This window comes from Mytilus edulis, chromosome 2 (assembly GCF_963676685.1).
Source record: "Mytilus edulis chromosome 2, xbMytEdul2.2, whole genome shotgun sequence".
NCBI lineage: Eukaryota > Metazoa > Mollusca > Bivalvia > Mytilida > Mytilidae > Mytilus > Mytilus edulis.
The window spans coordinates 38213469-38233063 of NC_092345.1; the positions used below are offsets into that span (position 1 = coordinate 38213469).

At 31.0% G+C, this 19595-nt stretch overlaps 1 protein-coding gene across 1 annotated transcript; it reads left to right on the forward strand.

The window, feature by feature from the left end:
• The first annotated feature begins 221 nt into the window (after positions 1-221).
• On the forward strand, positions 222-2702 carry LOC139510558 (spore coat protein YeeK-like). The gene is made up of 3 exons (XM_071297121.1): positions 222-435; positions 1778-1836; positions 2426-2702. Exons 1-3 carry the CDS (start codon positions 384-386, stop codon positions 2663-2665), a joined length of 351 nt encoding a protein of 116 aa, XP_071153222.1. The 5' UTR covers positions 222-383; the 3' UTR covers positions 2666-2702.
• The last annotated feature ends 16893 nt before the right edge of the window (positions 2703-19595 follow it).

The window sequence follows — 19595 nt, forward strand, 5'->3', positions numbered from 1 at the left end:
TTGTTTTTATATGCATTCATTTTTTTGATTTTATATGACTGCGGTTAGGCAAACGCCGATCCTTCTTTTCAAAGTTCATTGTGGTTTTTTTTTCATGACATATTAAGACATAACCTGGCTACCCTTGTTTGACATTCTTCCTTCGTAAAAAATAATGTTTATAAAAACAATAATCAGGTTTATGAAGATTACAATGACAATCTTAATGTTATCTGTAAACAATTCTAAAGATTCATGTCTTTCACCTTGTTCTCATTCTTGAAAAATATTGTTATGGTCTACTTATGTACATATTCTACAGCTGTCTACATTTTGTTGCTGTGTATATATATGTAACTGGAATTATTTGGAGCTATATCGTGTTCCTTTCTTGATACTTCATCATGAAAGTCACTGTAGCTCTTGGTATTTTTGTTGCTGTTTTTGCTTCCATCGGTAAGTTTTGTTTTTATTATCAATTTGAATGTAATTGTAGTTTTATATTCCAGTTTATGGATACTCAAATTTGCTTAATGCATAAACAACTTTTATCATATTTTTTTTATATGATTTCACTTTTGATCAAAACTGAATACACTTTTTACAAAGTTCTGATTTAATTGAAATTATATTATCGTAAATAGTGTTCAGATTATACTATGCATTTAATTAGGCAACGACAACACTCATGAGGCACTCGATATCAAATGTTATTTCCAAGGCAACTACATCTACACGTTTGACTGCACGTGCTATGACCATTGACAATGTTTAAACAATGCATCAAAAATTAGAGAAAAGCTTAAAATGTAGTTATATTAATTGAATAAATTTTATAATCCTATTGAGATATACATGTAATAAGGTTGACCTAAGCACATTTTGAATAAATTACGGATTCCGAAGCGTTTCAATTTTTTGTGCGCACGTTAAATTCTTAGATAAAATAACAATGCACACAGGCATTCAAATAAAGTAACTTTACTTTTCAAAAACATAAAAAGATTTAAGCGATTTTTTATTTTTGAAAATATATTAACATTCATACAGTACACTCCTACAACTGTTCTACTTTTTTCGCAATATTAAAAAAAAATATCGTCTTTCTGCTTTTCCTGACATATTTCGGTCCTACACACGTTCAGTGAATCAAGTTCTGGATCATCTTCTCGAGAAATAAATTACTAATGAATCCAAAACAGAAAACCTAAGACCTTCAGGTGAAATCTACACCAATTTCTGCATATATACGCCTTAAATTAAGAGAAAGATGTAACTGCTGCCGAACTTCTTGATGCTAAAATATATAGTGAAATAATATCTTTTGTAAGTTTTAGACTTTAGGAGGTACACACAGCAGAAATCACTTTACCAGACACATCCGGGTGTTTCGCTTTAATACGACTCTGGGGTTTCATTCTTTCAGTTTTTTGTTTAATTTAAAAATTGATTTGCGAATTTGGTAGCATGGCTATTCATTAAAACACATAAACAAATATATAGAGCGAAAAGATCTTTTCTCGCTGCATTGAAGACCCATTGGTGGCCTTCGTTTGTTATCTGCTCTATGGTCGGTTTGTTGTCTCTTTGACACATTCCCCATTTCCATTCTCATTTTTTTTCTCATAAAACATCGCAATATATAAGCTGCGTTGAACTTGAAGTTCAAGGTGTAACAGTTTTGTTCGAACCAAGTGTACGTTAATAAATGTTAATTCGCATATGAAACTATATGAATTTTTTTTGCGTTTGCGAAATGGGAGCATTTACAGATTGGTCGTTCTTTCTTTTATTTCAGAAGCATATGGTGCGTATAATGGCTATGATGGTGACAGTTATGGTGGTAAAGGTCATGTCGTAAGTTTTCATAATGCTTTAATACAATAATATGTCGCAAATAGTAACAAAACAAGTGGCCCATGATGTTTTGAAAAGTCGCAAATATTTCTGTACGAAAAACATACACGAGCAACAATGAGTGCTTCCGTTTATTTAAATGAAGTCAAGTAGAAAATATTCCTTTACTTTTATATGTCTTTAATCTTTTTCAAACATTTTAATTTAGTCTTTGTTACAAAAGAAGATGACATAACAACAACATAGCATGGTTATGTTTCAAGTTAAAACTTGCTATATGAATGCATACTGAGCTGTTTAGATTCAAATCATTTAAATATTTAATTTTTTAGTTGTTCGAAAATTAACTTTTTTTTATGTTTATGTCCCTTGGGTTTTTGTGCTTCACAACGTTTTATCGTTTTATCGCTTTATGCATAACTTAAAGAAGGGTATTTCAGAAAACACATGGAAATAACAGTATGTGGGTTTGCCCACTTCTTAAGCACGTTTTCTGCAAAAATAACAGATCCAGAATGACCGCTTAATCCTTTGCCGTAAGCTTGCTTTCCTTTAAATGAACTTAATAAACATTTTACATGTTTTACAGTTGACCAGTATTTTCCATGGTGTACACCATGGAGGTCACCACGGAGTTATTGGAGGACACCACGTTATTGGCGTTCCTAGCGTTTGGGCTCGGCCATCAGTTGTTGTTCATCACCATCATCATCACAATGGCGCCTCCCACTACGGCGGGCATCACCATCGTCATCATAGACGTCACAGGAAACATAAAGGGTCTGGAAGCTCATCTAATAAAGGATACGGGCATGGAAAATCAAGTTAAATATATTCATATATTGAGTAAAATAAACCACTTTAAATTATAACGTTGTTACATTGTTTATTATTATTTGAAGTCGGTGCACTGATTTATGTTTGTTCTTATGATACAAATTTTCATGGACTTCATTGGTAAAGGTAATTCACGAAATGAAATATTCAACTAAGTATAAATTCTCTCTATGTCTGTAGAGAGTCTTTGATACAACCACAGAAACACAATTTTCCTCAATCCACGAAAATTGGTTTCCAATTGACTGCATGAATTAATCCGGTTCATTGGTAGCCATAATGTTGAATTAAATATAAAAAACGCAAGGTAAAAGGATCTTATTTACCATCATCTATAATGTTTCTATGGTAGGATTCATTTGACGTCACGTAACATATATATTCACATACAGAGGATATGAATAACAAATGAAATTGTGAGCTACTGCTCAATGATAATATTATCCCCGCCTAAATAAATCGGTACACAGGACGTTGTTGAGAATCTGAAAACGCATCACACGGTGAAGCTGACATATATCATCCCTGATACCAAATTTCAGAAACCCATGTATTGTAGTTCCTGCAAAAAATAACGACAATTTTCAACTTGGCTATCATGTGTAAAATAAAACAAGTATTCGCTAAACAGGAAGTTGTTGGGTGATGAATTTGATAACGCATCACAAGGTTAACGTTTAGCTGACTAGTATAATCCCTGAAACTAAATTTCATTATCCCTTGTATTATAGTTCCTGAGAAAAATGAGTCGAAAATTTTCAACTTGGCTTTCAAATGTAAAATGAAACAAGACTTAGTGTTCGGTAAACAGGAAGTTGTTGAGTGATGACTCTGAAAACGCATCACACGGTATAGCTGACTTTTCAAAAATTTCAGAAATCCTTATGATGTAGTTCCTAAGAAAGATGTGACGAAAAAATATTCATGAGACAATGAGACAACTCTCCACAAGAGACCAAACAACACGGATTAACAACTATAATAAATCGCCATACGGCCTTTAACAATGAGCAAATCCAATACCGCATAGTGAGCTAGAAAAGGCCCCGAAAACTAACAGTCTAATTTATGTACAAAAAAATTAACGAAAAACAAATAAGTTTGTTTTAAAACAACATAAAAAAAAAGACAACCACTGAATTACAGGCTCATGACTTGGGATAGGCACATGCATACAGAATGTGGCGGGGTCGAACATGTTAGCGGGATCCAAACCCTCCTCCTTACCTTAGACAGTGGTGTAACAGTTCGACATAAGAAAGAACTATAAAAATCAGTTGAAAAAGGTTTAACTCTGCAGATGGATAACAAACACAGAGTAGACGTTGACTGGTATTTGTATATCCAACCTACAAAAAGAAACTAAGTTCTGATTTGAGAGTATTCGCAGTTACTGACAGCTAGTTCAAAGCCACTAATAACGTTAAAAAAAATCATGCATCTTAAACTTTATTTTCAGTCAGAACACATCCAACATCCAATGGATTTAATGTAAGGACGCCATAACAGTCAGAAAAACATGACCTTGTGCAATGCCAAGATACAGGTATCGACAGATTGTAGATCCATGAATGTGTAAATGTATATTACAAAAATATTTAGTTTGCTTTCAATTTACTGATCACAAAGTAAATATTAACATCAATAAATACAATATCCAATGAATTAATTACAGTGTCGAAATGGTAACCTTTAAGAATATCAAGTTTATCTAAAGAATCGATAAGTTTATCAGGGTCGTATTTAAATTTCGGGCACGGTAAACAACATTTCTGTAAAAATGAGGATGTGCTTTCCCGTTTGAAAAAAGTTTTTTAATGGTACAACCAAACTTCAAAACCAAATCTTTATATCTATGGAAGAATTTAGTAAAAGTTTTAAGTACTTTGTGGTAACGAAATCCCTAGCTTAATAATTTACCAGTAGTTACATAATTAACGTTCGTTAAAGTCAAAAACGTAACAACAGACACGGGAATAGCTAACTAGTTGTGAAATATAAAACCATAAAATGGTGCAAAAACTATGGGTTAACAGAATAGAGAATAATAGGCACAAAAGGCAGAATAAATTACTTAAAAAATAAAAATGATGGAAAAAAAATCCGAATAAATGGCTAAAAAAGTAAAGAATACAGAAAAATGCGCAAAATTGCAGAATAGATGGCTAAAAAATAAATAATATAAAATAGAATAGAATGATTGCGTGCTAAAACATTAAGAATAGAAAACAATTGCAAAAAATGTATAAAGAATAGAGAGAAATGGCTTCCAAAATTTAAAGAATTTAACCTGACCCTCAGGTATGGACTAGAACAAAATGGAATGACACCACCTTCAAATATTTTATAAATTATTGTAAACATTATTTGTCGCATTTAAAAACAATGGCCATATAAGGACGAACTCACCTTACTTCATTTCACAACAAGGTCATTAAAAAAAAAAATCTTCAAATTCTTATTTCTACCCATAGTATCACTGTTTTTAAATGTGTGCATATGGATATGTGTTTAATGAGTGCCAAGGAGAAAATTCTCCATCCAAGTTACAATTTGTCAAAAGTAAACCATGATAAAAGGTCAAAGTGTGGTCCACAAAACGGATCATTGGCTCACATAATTTATGTTTAAAGTTTGAGCTTTTAAAAATGTTTAATCCAGACACATTCTGTATGTCTTTGTTCTTTGTTAGGAGCTTGTAATTCAACGGTTGACGTAAAACGCTGTCTATCACGTAGAAGGTTTATATATTTGTTCTTTAGTACATAAATCAGGTCGTTGATTTTCTCTTTTGAATAGTTTTACGTTTTGTCATGTCCAGGCCTTGTATAAATATCTATATGGTATGGGTATTGCTGCTGAGTGTCGTATGGTGACCTATACCACATACTCCAAACTTTAAATGGATAATTATAAACTAGACCAATATTATGGGAAAAAATTAGCCTGGCCACCTTCAAAACGTTTTGATATTATCACGTAAAAAAATTAGCTTGGCCATCTTCGAAACGTTTTTCAATTATCACGTAAATTGATGGTATAGAGTGAAGCTATGTTGTGTATGTTGGATACACAGATATTGATTTTGATTAGCGACGTCCTTCGAACCTTGTGTCCTTCGATACAACATGTTCATGACAAAAACATGTAAAATTTACATTAATTGTGTACCAAAGTACCTTCAACAACAAAATTTAGGACTTAGTCTAACCAAATATTTTTGAGTTTAAGAAAATATAATTTAAAAAAATCAAAATTGCTGAAAATGTCTGCGTACGTTTAAAACTCTTTAATAATCGTTTTCTAGGAAGGTATGGAAACTTTTAGATTCTGATCATGTGACTGAAACATAAATCTCCATGGGTACTCTAAGGTCGTAGCAAAGTTATTGCGAAATTATAGATCATAGAATGCCAAATCATCAAAGCATAAAGTTAGCCCATTAACGCATGTTTTGCAGATTTTGACAAATTGTGAGTAGTTATCAAAAAAATGTCAAAAAAGACATTTACTCTTTGATCGGGTTGCTGTCTCTCTTTCACATTCCCCATTTCCATTCTCAATTTTATCGTTTACAAAACAAAAATTATGTTGGTAGTGCAGCTATGTTTTGTATGTTGGATACACAGATATTGATTTTGATTAGCGACGTCCTTCGAAACCCGTGTCCTTCGATACAACATGTTCATGACAAAAACATGTAAAATTTGCATTAATTGCGTACCAAAATACCTTCAACAACAAAATTTAGAACTTAGTCTAACCAAATATTTTTTGAGTTTATGAAAATATAATTAAAATCAAAATCGTTGTGTAATATTCAAAATCTGGTTTAAAACTCTTTGATACAGCCCGTAACAGAGAAGTGATCGAATTGATGTTTCTTTACCGTCAAAATTAGCTACGTTATCGACAAACTTAATTGAGTAGTGACCGAACTATTGGTACTTTAACGTCAAAAAGATTGACAATGCTGACAAACTTTCATGTGTCAATAATCAAGTTTAATACCGATAATATTGAAAATAATTCTAATAATGTGAAACAAAATATGTCTATGCACCATTTCGATTGGGCTAAATGTATTCATTTCTTCAAAGTCAGAACAGAAAAAAAAAGATTTATGGAAGGACGTCTTGATAGTATTATTTCCTTTACAATTTTACCCAAAACTAAAAGAAATATACTGCAGGTAAACAATTAAAAAGGTGTTTGATAGGAATGAAGTTCTTTATTTTTTCGGACTACAATTTGTACCGTATGTGTGATGGATTTGAATTCAATCAATAACTTTGAAATGTTTTCTCATATGTATACATAGTAACTTACAGTAAACAGACTACTGTAACATTGACGCACTCGTCGAACTGTTTAAAAGATTTGTGTTTATGACCAAAAATTTATATACAACTTCATTTATAAAATAATCTGAATTTCATGGCGCGTCGTCACAATAATGAAAGTTATAAAAAAAAATCTATAATCAGCAGATCTGTACTTCTATAAAGAAAGTATTCTTGTACAAAAAAGTATTTATTATAAAACGGTCCTAACTATAGAATAGATAGTTTATCACAGAAATCTTAAACGGAAGTTTTGGCAATTTTAAACAGAAGAGATTTGAAAAAAAAATTAACTTTAAATAAACACTGAAATAATTTTAATACCTCGAAGGTGTAAAGAATAAACCAACAATCTCAATCTATAAAAGTGTCTTCATTGCACTAACTGACGAGTTTATGTTTACAGTAGAAACAGTGGATGTGACTCCAATAAATTCATTATCGTTGTAGTCATGAATATTTATCGCTTATATTAAACTGATAAAGATTTTATCGAGGTCGCACCAACTGTTTCTGCAGCTAAGATCAGTTACATATAACATGATCTCGTCGATTCGCACGACGAAGCCATTGTTTATGACAGAACACACATTCTAGATTATGTATTTTTGTTTCCGTCAGTTCGAAAGTATTTGATCATTTCAACTCCTTTGAATTTCATAATATGTGTTATGAACAAAGACATATGTTCGATTGAACAATGATTTCCTCGTAACAAATGATAGAAATTTCGGAGATCCCGTATTTGATCCTTTACCGTTAAAATGAAAATGCCAATGACAGAGGTTGATTATAAAAAAAAACTGTTTACTGTGTTAAAAAAACTTCGACTTAAACAATGAAAACTTACACGTTGGACATGAAATATTTTGTCGATGAAGAAAATTAAATTATGTCACTTCTGAAATAAGTTTGTCGATAACGTAACTTATTCTGACGGTAAAGAAACACGAATTCGATCACAACCTCTGTTACGGGCTGTATTAGATTTTTAGGAAGGTATGGCAACTTTTAGATTCTGATCGTGTGACTGAAACAAATACAGGGGTTATCGGTCCTACTTCGTTCATCATACTGTTACAACATATACCTAGGTATACATGCATGTCATAGAATATTAAATAATTGTTATACAGTTATACAGTTATATCAACGTTCAATTAGTATATATATTGGCAATCCATATTGAATATTCATATAAATCAAATTGGCATTTTTTTTAAAGGCATAACTGTTACTGCTGTTACGAGGTATACGAACAATTTACTGATAAACTTTTAAATTTAATTACAAATGTATCTATTCCCGATATTTGGAAATGTTACTTACAGAAAATATGATATTTGAAATAATTTAAGAAGAATTGATGTGAGTGCCAATGAGACACCCTTCCACCCATGAGTAAAAAGTAAACAACTGTTGGTCAAAGTATGGCCTTCAACATGGAACCTTGGCTCACACCGAACAGCAAGCCTGTCTTAATTTCTTCTTTCAAGTATATTTTTATTTTGTTATACAAATTGATGGACATGTATTTTTACATACAAGTTTATCAAATATTATTTCAAACAGAAACGCAATATTTGAGGTATCATACAAACAAAGTTAATTGAAAAAGAAACGAAATTTATATTAAATCATACCATTTATTTCTTACGAAACCTAAAAAAAAAAAAGAATGTATACTTACGATTCTCGAAGTAAACTAAATTAATGAAAATGTTTAAACTTAATTTATGTTTTGAAAATTATTGAATATTATACAAGACTTTGTATATTATAAGACGAAAAATAAAAGTCAAGCGGTGTGATTAAAAATATCTGAAATAATATTCAGTAACCCTATCATATTTAATTCTCAATTTTCACTTTCTTTTAATTTAATTTTATTTCATTCTATCTACTTTTAGTGAGTTAAGGGGACCAATATTTCTTTTGGTGTGTTTTTCTCTCAATACAAAGACACCAAGACCTCCAGGTGGAGACTATGTGATTTATATTGTTACTTTTCATGCTTATTGAAATTCACCTCTTTCCTACTTCACCACGCGGATAATTACACCTGTGTCCTTAGTGTTATTCATGTTAGTGGCTGGGGTAGACACGCCCATTTTTGATAGGGTTTGTATGGCTACATTCACTATTTACATGCGATTAGTGTTTATTAAATCAACATTAACATTTGTACACGAGGTCTCCCGGTGTGGAAGGATTAATAGTAGAATACCTTTTACTCTCCTGAAAAAGTGAAATTTTAAACATATGCCTTTTTGATTGTATGGGGCGGGACTATAATCATAATTCATTGTCAAAGATCAGTGTAATGGAGTATCTTCTTGCACAATATTCGTAAATTAATTCAATAGATTAAGATGTTTATTAATTTTTACCGGTGAAAAGTTTTCATATATTTGTCTATTTCTTATGATTAATCTCGAGAATATTGGACTTAATCTTATTAAATTTAGCATAAATCTAAACGTTTTGCCGTTAAATTGTCAAGTGAACGTTAAATGGTTCTTCAAGTCAACCAGTGCTCTCTTTTCTTTACGTCAGTTCATACCTCTGTATTATTAACTTCAGAGGATAAGCTTGCCGCTTTATACTTGCTTTTCATTTTAACATTTTCTAAAGAAAGTTTTGTTAGCGTCTTGTACATGAACTATCAGGCAATATTTATCTTCAAGAAAAGAAAATTTTAATAGAGAAATCTAGTAAGATGGTGAAATGAGGTGGAAGAAAGATGCGGGCATCTAGTTCGGATCTTTCATTTACAGGTGGGATCTCGATCAAATTAGTATTCATAAAATTCTAAAGACTAAGACCTTTTTAATCATCGTTTAAAACACAAATGTGTATAACTTTATGATTGCTTACAAATTTAAAAAGTTTTAATTTGATGTGATTAATTTGTAAATGGTGGGAACAGTTCACTTACGCTAGCAACATTAACGAATTCATTATACCTGTAATAGTATGCATTGAAAGTTTTTAGACTTCAATAAAACATGTCGATCTTATGTCAGCAAACTATCAGTTTGTGTAAATCTATGCAATGAGCAATTATTTCTTTTAGATTGAATTTAATTCAAATCACATATTTCGTTACATCACTTAAGTTCTCAACTCGATGTCTTTTTAAGAAATTTGTGATGCCTCAATGACCATAGGCGATGCAGTTTTTGATGTTGTTTAGTAGTGTTTGATGTGAATATTGTTTTTTTATATTATATATAAAAAAAAAATGAAATTCAAGATGGACAAATTACTTTAATATCGATGCAGATCTCTAAAATGATGTCATATCATAATTGAGAAAGTCCATTGATAAACTTCTTAAACGAATATTGATGATTTATACCATTTGTGACCTACCTTGACATTTCTATAAAGTTGTTGTTGGTTCTAATATATGCTAATGAGTCAAAACTGTTCTTCATTTGGGCGTTTGTATTCTTGTTTTCTACAAGTTTGAGATAGGAAAGTGGACTGCTCTCGATATTAAGGATAACGCTAGCAACTCCTTTGTTGTAATTTTGCTTAATCTCAAATTTAATGACAGTGATCTATTTCTTAGAGCAAAATTATGACAAAATCAATTTATAAAATTGTTGATATGATTTTTATGTCCTTTATGGTTAAAGCTTCTCAACAGTTTTTATACATCCTTTGTGTTGAGCGTACCTGCTAAGGGTAGATCCAGAAAAGATCTTCGGGCGCATGCAATTTTTTTAGTTTTTAGTTTTTATTTTTTTTACCTTTTGGTGTGACTTTCACTCTGACTCTATGTTAATAAATTGATGTTGTAGGGATATAAAAAAAACAATAAAAATATCGTAATACAAGAAAAACTTGAATCAATATGTCTTTTATAAAATAGAAAAATCAAAAGCTCAAACACATTAAAGGAATGGAAAACAACTGTCATTTTCCTGGCTTGGTAAAGGCATTTCCTTATTTAGAAAATGATGTATTTAACCTGGTTTTATATCTAGCTAAACCTCTCACTTGTATGACAGTCGTATCATAAACTCCAATTACGTTGACAATAATGTGTGAACAAAACAAAACAAGCAAAAAGTAAAATCACAAAAATACTGAACTTAGAGGAAAATCAATTCGGAAAGTCCATAATCACATGGCAAAATCAAATAACAAAACGCATCAAAAACGAATGGACAAGAAATGTCATATTCCTGACTTGGTACAGGCATTTTCAAATGTAGAAAATGGTGGATTCAACCATATTAGGTAAACATGTCAAAAATAGAGGTACATCAGTCACCATTGTGTTATAATGTTAATCATTATAAAGAATTTCACTTTGACATTGAAACTTGCAAAATGTGTGTTAAATTATGTTGTAGAAGGATAAGACTCATTATTCCAATGTATGAGTTACTTCCACATATTTTCTCTAAGAAAGTACCTAGTAATAATGGATGAGATGTTATCAGTTATTCCTCATTATATCGTTTTTCAATATATTGAAGATTGTTTGTATTTCGCATTCAGTCTTGTATTTCGTATGTAAAGTTGGAAATGGGTTTACAAATATGTATCATGATTTACTGCCACTAATTTAAACTATATTTTCATAAAGCATTATGAAGGAGTTTTGCTACTTTTTTTTTTTTTTTTTTTTTTTTTTATCAATTATTTGGAATCCTCTTGTTTTATCTATGTAGTGCCAATAAAATAATGGGAGCTAACCCCTACTTTTCTTTTCAAAATCTTATTTATCATAGTTTAAAAAACCTTTTTTGTAAATTTTATAAAATCTTTGTTATTCAATCAAAGTTTTTGAAAAATAAAGTTGTTAATGTTGAATTTATGAAAAATCTAGAGATAAACATTGTCCACAAAATTTTTAAAAGCGAAAACACGGACCTGCAATTTTCTTCTACTTTTTAAGTTCTTTTATCTACATTTTCGCCATGCATTCGATATTGGTATGCATTGAATATGATATCCATATAATTGGTGTTATTAAATAGATAAATGAGAAAGACTGGATTGACAGATTGTAACTTGCTTCACATCCAGTGGTGGTAATTTCATGCATTGCAAAGTTACGGTGGTATGGGTGTCTTTCGCCATCTTGGATTGTAAAATCAGAGAATCTAAAGTCCAGATTTTCAATCTAGTTAGCAAAATTTAATACAGGAATGACCTATCCTTTTAATTACATTGATGACATATATCAATATATACTACGTTTTGGCAAAGTCTGAACAAATTCTATCATTCTTAATTAAGACTCCAATGTCACCTTAAGAGAAAATTGGAAAAGATTTATATTGTTAGGTAACTTGGTAAACATCGTCTCATTTCGTATGCAAGGTATAAACCTACAATTGAGCGGTTTAAAACTACAACTTATAAAACTTACTTCATAATTATTGCTGTACCAAAAAGCATTTGTTGCTAATTTTAGGGCACCAACGTTTTTAAATCATAGTAACATCAATTTAACAAAAATGTAGTGATTGCTTGGTTTGTATACATCTGTTCGCAATCTATCATAATAATAATAACAAATTGTAAGAATATAATTAAGTAATGACTGTAATATTTTGTTTTGTTTATAATATATGCACGTTATTAAGTGTGCACCATATTTTTTATGTTATTTCTTCATGAACAGAAAAAATATTACAGTTATTTCGTATAATTTAATTCTAAATTCCATTTTAAACCGGAGAAAACCACGAAATTACGTTGGTGAAATCATGGTCACATGACTAAATTATGTATATGAGCTGATAAACAAAACAATGTCAGCCAATCAGAAGACGCGTTACACCCAACATTAAATTATTAAGGCATATCTTTAATTTTTTTTATATATAAAGATTACGGATGTTAATACTGGTAATATATATTAGACCACAATTATCCAAATAAATAATTTATGTATCTTTACTTAATCTAGAAAACATGATGTATATCTGTAATTAGCTATAGCAATTAAACTATGTTTAACCCACCATTTTCTGTATAAAATTATTGTGCCAAGTCAGGAATATTGAAGTTGTTTTGCACTTGTTCTGTTGACTGATAGTAAGTTCTTGATTTGTCGGTTTTATGGACATCCCCTTTCTGAATTCGCCATAAAATTCAGTATTTAAAAATAAAAAAATCTGAAATTGGCTGTATTAAACGTACTAACTATCGGTTTGACTTTAAAGACGGCCTATTGAAAATATTCAATTATGAAAAATCTTGTGATTTAATTGATTTCTCATTAAAATCATAGGTGATATAAATTTAATCCCGCTAGTTTTTAAAAGACACCACACATTGACATGCTGCATAATTCCTAACAATATATTTTTAAGGACTCGTTTAATACGGTAAAAAAAATACAAATTGATTAAACACAAAAAAACATGTTCAAATAATGTTACAATGTTCCGTTTTTCTTTCTATTTAGAAATATTTTTGAGATTTTTGAGATTTATTGTGCAAAGTCACCTTCACCTTCAACAACTTAAAGACAGTATTTTCATTGGTTTACGTATTAATCACCAGAACAGCAATATAAGATTATTGAAAGCGAATTGATAACTCAGAAACTGTACTTCAATCAGATCGACAAAAATCATTAAGCTAGAACAAACAGGAAACACGACAAGACATGGACGGAGCAAATAACAACGTTGAAAACACAAAATCACCAAAACGGATACAAAACAGACAACCTTATAATTATCAGTTAATGTGCAATGATAAAACTCGAAACATCAAAGTTAAAGAAATATAATGCAGGAGAAAAAAATCTGTATACCGTAATGACAAGAAATACTCAGCATCCCGTATGCGTCACCTGTCATATATGTTACTATACAAAGTCATCATAGATCGTTCATTGTAAATATTATTTTAGAAAGAGACACATTGTACTTTTAAAAACTTGTTTCTACTATAACAGACAACTATTTATTATGGCGAGTAATTGATTTAAGATTATTCTACTTATAATTTCTGCCTGCAATTGATTAACAGCTATTTTACCCATAGTCGCTTTTTCATCCCTGCCTATACAAACTTTATATGAAAAAGCATGTTTTACATTTTATATTATATTGTAGAATCTCATATCCAGAAAGTGCAATTAAAAATGCAATTCCGGGATGTTTTTTTTTAGATTCCACACTGTCTCCACCTCACGCGTTAGACATATATGTACTCATGTACGGTGACCAGACTCAATTTTTTTAAGATTTAATCGTCAAAGATACTATATGGCTATATTATATATCATTGGATTCGGAAAAATGAGTACTTTTGAAATATCGATGTCGTTCAAAAAAAATGTGGTAACAGTTTTGCATAAAATAAGGTCAAAGATCAAATTCTGTTTTTATTTGTTTTCTTCCACACTTCCAAAATTTGAAGATATATACAACAATTTAGGTTAAATTTTAGAAACAGACATTTCTTCAAATCAATTAACAATGAATTATCTTGAAAGTGTAAAAAACAATTAATTAGGAAATCGATTTATTCTGGAAATAGGCGTTTTTCAAACGCTTGATCTATTATACACATATTATGTTAAAGTTACAGTAGTTACCTTGCCGGCTGCCATTCGACCTCAGCAATAAAGGATAAATATTATTATTTTACCCGAAGCCTACTACCATGATTGAAGGCGTGTTTTGCATAAGTTCATTCATGTAATACTTTTAATCTAAAAAGCACTCAATACCTCGAAAACAGTTACAATTGAAAACTCAAATCAAACAAATCCACACAACAGAATTATGCCAGGAGTATCTTTTGATTCATCTGTCAAGGAACATGATTTGAAATATCTACATAATTACGACCGTTTACAGGAGCAAAGCTCAAGACATGTAAAATTTTGTTGCGAACAAACAAATGACTTTTCACATGGAGATTTTCCCTTCAATGAAATCACAAGATCCTGCAAGAATTCTGCTGACATATGCCCTTTGAAATACACGGGGTGTAATGAATCATTTAACTCTCACCAACCGTATTCTAAAATTGACGGAATAGGGGGTTTAGCAATGTGTAATGCGGTCCAAATTTTTAGTTTGAATCGAAGTAAGTAAAACATGCTGCTTCAGTGTCGCCTCATGGGGAGGTACTCTGACTAAACTTACATCTTTTCTGGTGGCAAGCTTGATGTGCATTTGATAATTATTATGATTGGATGGTTTCAAAGAGATTTTTCAAATCATAAAGCTTTGGAATTAAAACTTTCATGCCCAAACAAGGGCTTCATCTTTGTCAATATTACACAAACTCTAAAAACCTATGAAATAGTCGTGCGTGTCCTTCAAAGTCTTGTATACAGTTTGCTTACCTACTCCAAACAAAGACGAAGTTGTGTCGCATCCGGTAAGTGCATGTACAGCAGGCAATAGTTTACAAATTGTTGGGGAAAGACAGACAAATATACATGTAGTTAATGAATGGTGGAAAATCTTCGCTCATCCTTTACACTGCTTATGTTCCCCATCTTTACCCACAACTCGCTTGTGTGTCTCATATATTTATAGTAGTGAACACTATAATTTCTCACATTTGTATTAGAGGTCCGTATGATTGTTTTTCTGCTATTTCCCATTTCTCTTAACTCCGGGTCTAAGTTTAAGGCATTAAGTTTCGGCCTCCTCTTGATCATTAGAGATAGACAAGTTAAGAAAGCCATTGCTGTAACAGTTTTGGTATAAATAACTTTAACAATTTCGGGATTTACACAACGTTCTGGCAATGTAAAACTCACATGAGGTGGAATCATAGGGGATTTGTCAAAGTGTTCCAGTTAGGAATACTTCTCTCCTAAATAATCTGATGGAAGCTGTAGACTTTTTACGGCGTTTCCTTTCGACAGACTTCATACAGTTGTTCATGTCGTAGCGGTCAAAAACATCTGCAACATCTGCTTTTGTGTGTGTTGTAGAAATTAATTGGGACATATTTTTTTAATAGCTACAAGGTCAGCGAATGTTTTACCTTTCTTAGCATCAATACATGATCTCTTATGTAAGTTGTGAGTGATGGTGCAAAGGAAGGCAGGGAAAGTCCACAAGTGACTTCAGATTTTAATTGCTTCACAAAATCAGACTTGCATGACTTTCTCATGGTGCCGTCATCTTGAAAAATTAAAATTGGAATGGAACATACAGGGTGCGATAGCACATGTTCTATGGTAACATCATCTCTACCTTTTGTCAAAATCAGTGCACGTCTAAATACAAGTTATGGATTTATGAGACCTAAAATTATTTTCCCCAAATTTAAATATAAGGTTTGTTTTTGTTGTCATGTTAGCAAACGTTTTTAGTTTTGCCTTTGATATTGAACTATAAAACTCCGTACTGTACTAAAGAAAGAGCACACGTGATGAAATGTTTAGACATGTTCAAGCCTTCCCCGACAGCGGTGAGCAAAAAATCTCGAATAACTCTTGTAGCATGCATTCTAGAAGAGATATTGATATGACATGGAGGATGGGATTCAACAACAAAGGGATCAGATCAGTCATGGTTCTTTCAGATGGTCCACAATGGCAATTACATATTCTTCATCTCTTTTCATTGCTGTTAATTTTGTTTCTTCTTGTGAATTTGCATCATTTCTAGCCCCTTTCAGCGTTACACAACTAAGGGATTCTATGAAATGTCTAGTAAGGATCAATCTAACAAGCGCAGACTTTTGATTTGTTATGCCTTCAGTGCCACCTGATCCCCTTGAGGCTTTTATAACGTCTTTTCTGTCGCCATGTCGGTCCATGTACCGTTAAAGTGTCCAGATTTATGTCTAAAGGCAAAGTAGCCATCTATGAAAGGTGATCGAATATTCTCAGAAAGTTGAAGCATATCGAGTATGTAAACTGGCATCCACCTTTAGTAAATGGTACGGTTGGTAACAAAAAAATAAGGTAACATTTGAGATGACGATCTGAAGGAAGTGACCAATTTCCATCTCGTTCTGCTCTATCATTTGAGAGCAAAATGTCTACTGCTTCAAGGAACATATCCCAGTTTTTGAATGCATGTATGTGATACAGCACATCTCCATTACTTATATGTCTCTATAAGAGGCTGTATATATGAACTTCGAATAGATCCGTCATATGACTGTTAGGACTTGTGTTTTGCTTGAATTGCTAAAATAATGCTTCTGCGATAAATGAATTTGATATTATTGATTAAAAAGGGGATGAAATGTCATATAAATGTTAATTATATTACATTTTGCGTTAAAAAAAAAATGATAAAATTGAATTGAAACGTACTCTATTAAATGCAAAATATTCGTAGTGTTTATCTTTTCCATAGACTCTTTAAAACGGGTTAATTTTGCTAAACGTTATTTGAAATCGTTAAAATAAGGTGTAACAACAATGTATATAATAACTGAAATTATATCACGGATGTTATTTTACAATGTAGACCTCAAAACTTTTCTAAGTCGATTTTTCGTTCAAGTAAACTAACGTACTTCAAAGTCCATTTTACGAAAATTGCACCGTACGATTTTTTGACGACAAGTCAAAATGTTGAGTTTAACCTTTGAACTATCAATACTGTGATTTTTAGCCATATAGTCCGAATGACAATTAAACTCCTTAAATAAGCGACTTTTTCTGACTTGGTCACCGTACTATAAAGGCAATTATCAGGTAAAGGTAGACATATTTTATTTCCATGTTTGAACTTGTTTTAAATTGATTTTTGTTTTTCCTTTTAAAAACAATTTAAGAATAAATTGTTTTCAATACGATAGAATTTCGAACTTGATTTCATCATTCTACGTACGTACACATTTAGTGAATTATTAATTTAAAACGGTTCTTCCAATATCCTCAAACTTGTTGCAAAATGGTTTCAATGTACAATAATTTAATATTGTTGAAATGGTGTGTAAATCAATAACCTTCAAAATTATTGTTATAATTGTGTTTATCAAAGTTTCATCTCAACCGTCTTCAGTAACATATGACAATGACCTGGTTTAAGTTCTACTAGAAAGACTTTGGTATTTGTTATTAAAGAGGCTCCATGTGTAATACTATAAGTGAATTGTACCATAGTCTGATGTATAAATACTTATTTACTGTAGACTTCCGATTAATAGACAATTTCTCAACGTAGCGCGTTAATACTATTATTTTGGATAATTTTAGATAAAAGTAAACGCGAGACGGTGAGTACTAACGTCCTTCGATTAATGACGTATTATAAATGAATTGCAAGACTTTGTTTTTAGTTTAATTATTTCTTTTGACTTTGATTCTTAATTCGCTTCACATGAAATTTCTATACTTTAATACGATTAACCTGACGTACACGTGCATAGTTCCATGTAGCAACATAATGTGCATAAACTTCAACATCTGTGATGCAGTGGCATATAAAAAGAAACATGTTTGTTCCTTGTAAAATATATTTAATAGGATTTTGCCTTCTAACATGAGACATTACATCGTGTTTATCAAATAAACTTTGCAATTAACCATGTAAACAGTGGCTTTTAAGTTTTTAAAGCTAAATAAAAATATAACATGTATAATCATATGTCAGTGCACATGCATGAATATTGAAAAAGTAAAAATAACAGCTCATTCTTAAATCTCAAACATATGTTTCTTTTGATCTTAATTTTTTCATATTATCATTATTATTCTTATTATTTTAAAGAACATATTTAAATATTCAAATGCACTACATTTCTTTTAATTGAACGAATGAGTTTTAGAATCTAGTTGAAACCCTGTATCCTTCGTAGGTTTATCATAAGTGAAATATAACTAGCGTTAAAAAGGATAGTCAAGTAACTTTGGTGCGGATTTTCCCACTAACTTCTTAATTTTTTTTAAATATGGAAAAAAAGTTTTTATTATATATATAACCTAATACTTCTCCAGCGGTATGTATATGGACTTTGGCGTCGATATAATCTGAATTTTTGAGAATATAGCATGTGTTCTGCTTTAAATTTAAATATAAATGCATTTTGGAACTGAAATTGATTCACGCTTTTGCAACAAAACATTTATAGTAAATGTAGAACAATTTTGTATTACTTTAATTTATTATTTTGCTAAATCAAACTTTTCAGAAAATCATCAGGGCGTTCATTTTATCTTTTAAAATACAATTTAAATCACCATGAAATGAAGCACTCAGCTTACTTTGTTTTCAAGTTTTTGTTCCAAAAACAACACAAGGATATGGCAGACACCGATCAGTTAACATAAATGTTACTTTAATATATTGTGAACTAGGCAAACATATAAAAAAAAGCTTGTTAAAAAGATACCGTGATATATCGGTAAAACACATTGCAAGTAGTTTTTGAAATATAAAAGAAAGGTTTATAACATGATCATAGACCAGTCGGTTAACAGAAATATTGCTTTTGAATCAATAGATTGTCCACAATATGGTAAGCATGAAATAAAGATGTTTAAAATATTGCTTGTATCTGTTATAAAACTTCAGGCACTTTTTGAATGTGAAACATTTATTCGGATATTTGCAATCTAAAAGAAGTTTTCAAATTTGTGGATGTGAGCGTGCCTGGTGAGCATACACA

Bases quoted from the DNA above. Each gene is read 5' to 3' on its own strand.
- LOC139510558 (XM_071297121.1), top strand. From the start codon at position 384: ATGAAAGTCACTGTAGCTCTTGGTATTTTTGTTGCTGTTTTTGCTTCC. The intron at 436-1,777 runs GTAAGTTTTGTT...CTTTTATTTCAG, and splicing joins TGCTGTTTTTGCTTCCATCG to AAGCATATGGTGCGTATAAT. The intron at 1,837-2,425 runs GTAAGTTTTCAT...CATGTTTTACAG, and splicing joins ATGGTGGTAAAGGTCATGTC to TTGACCAGTATTTTCCATGG.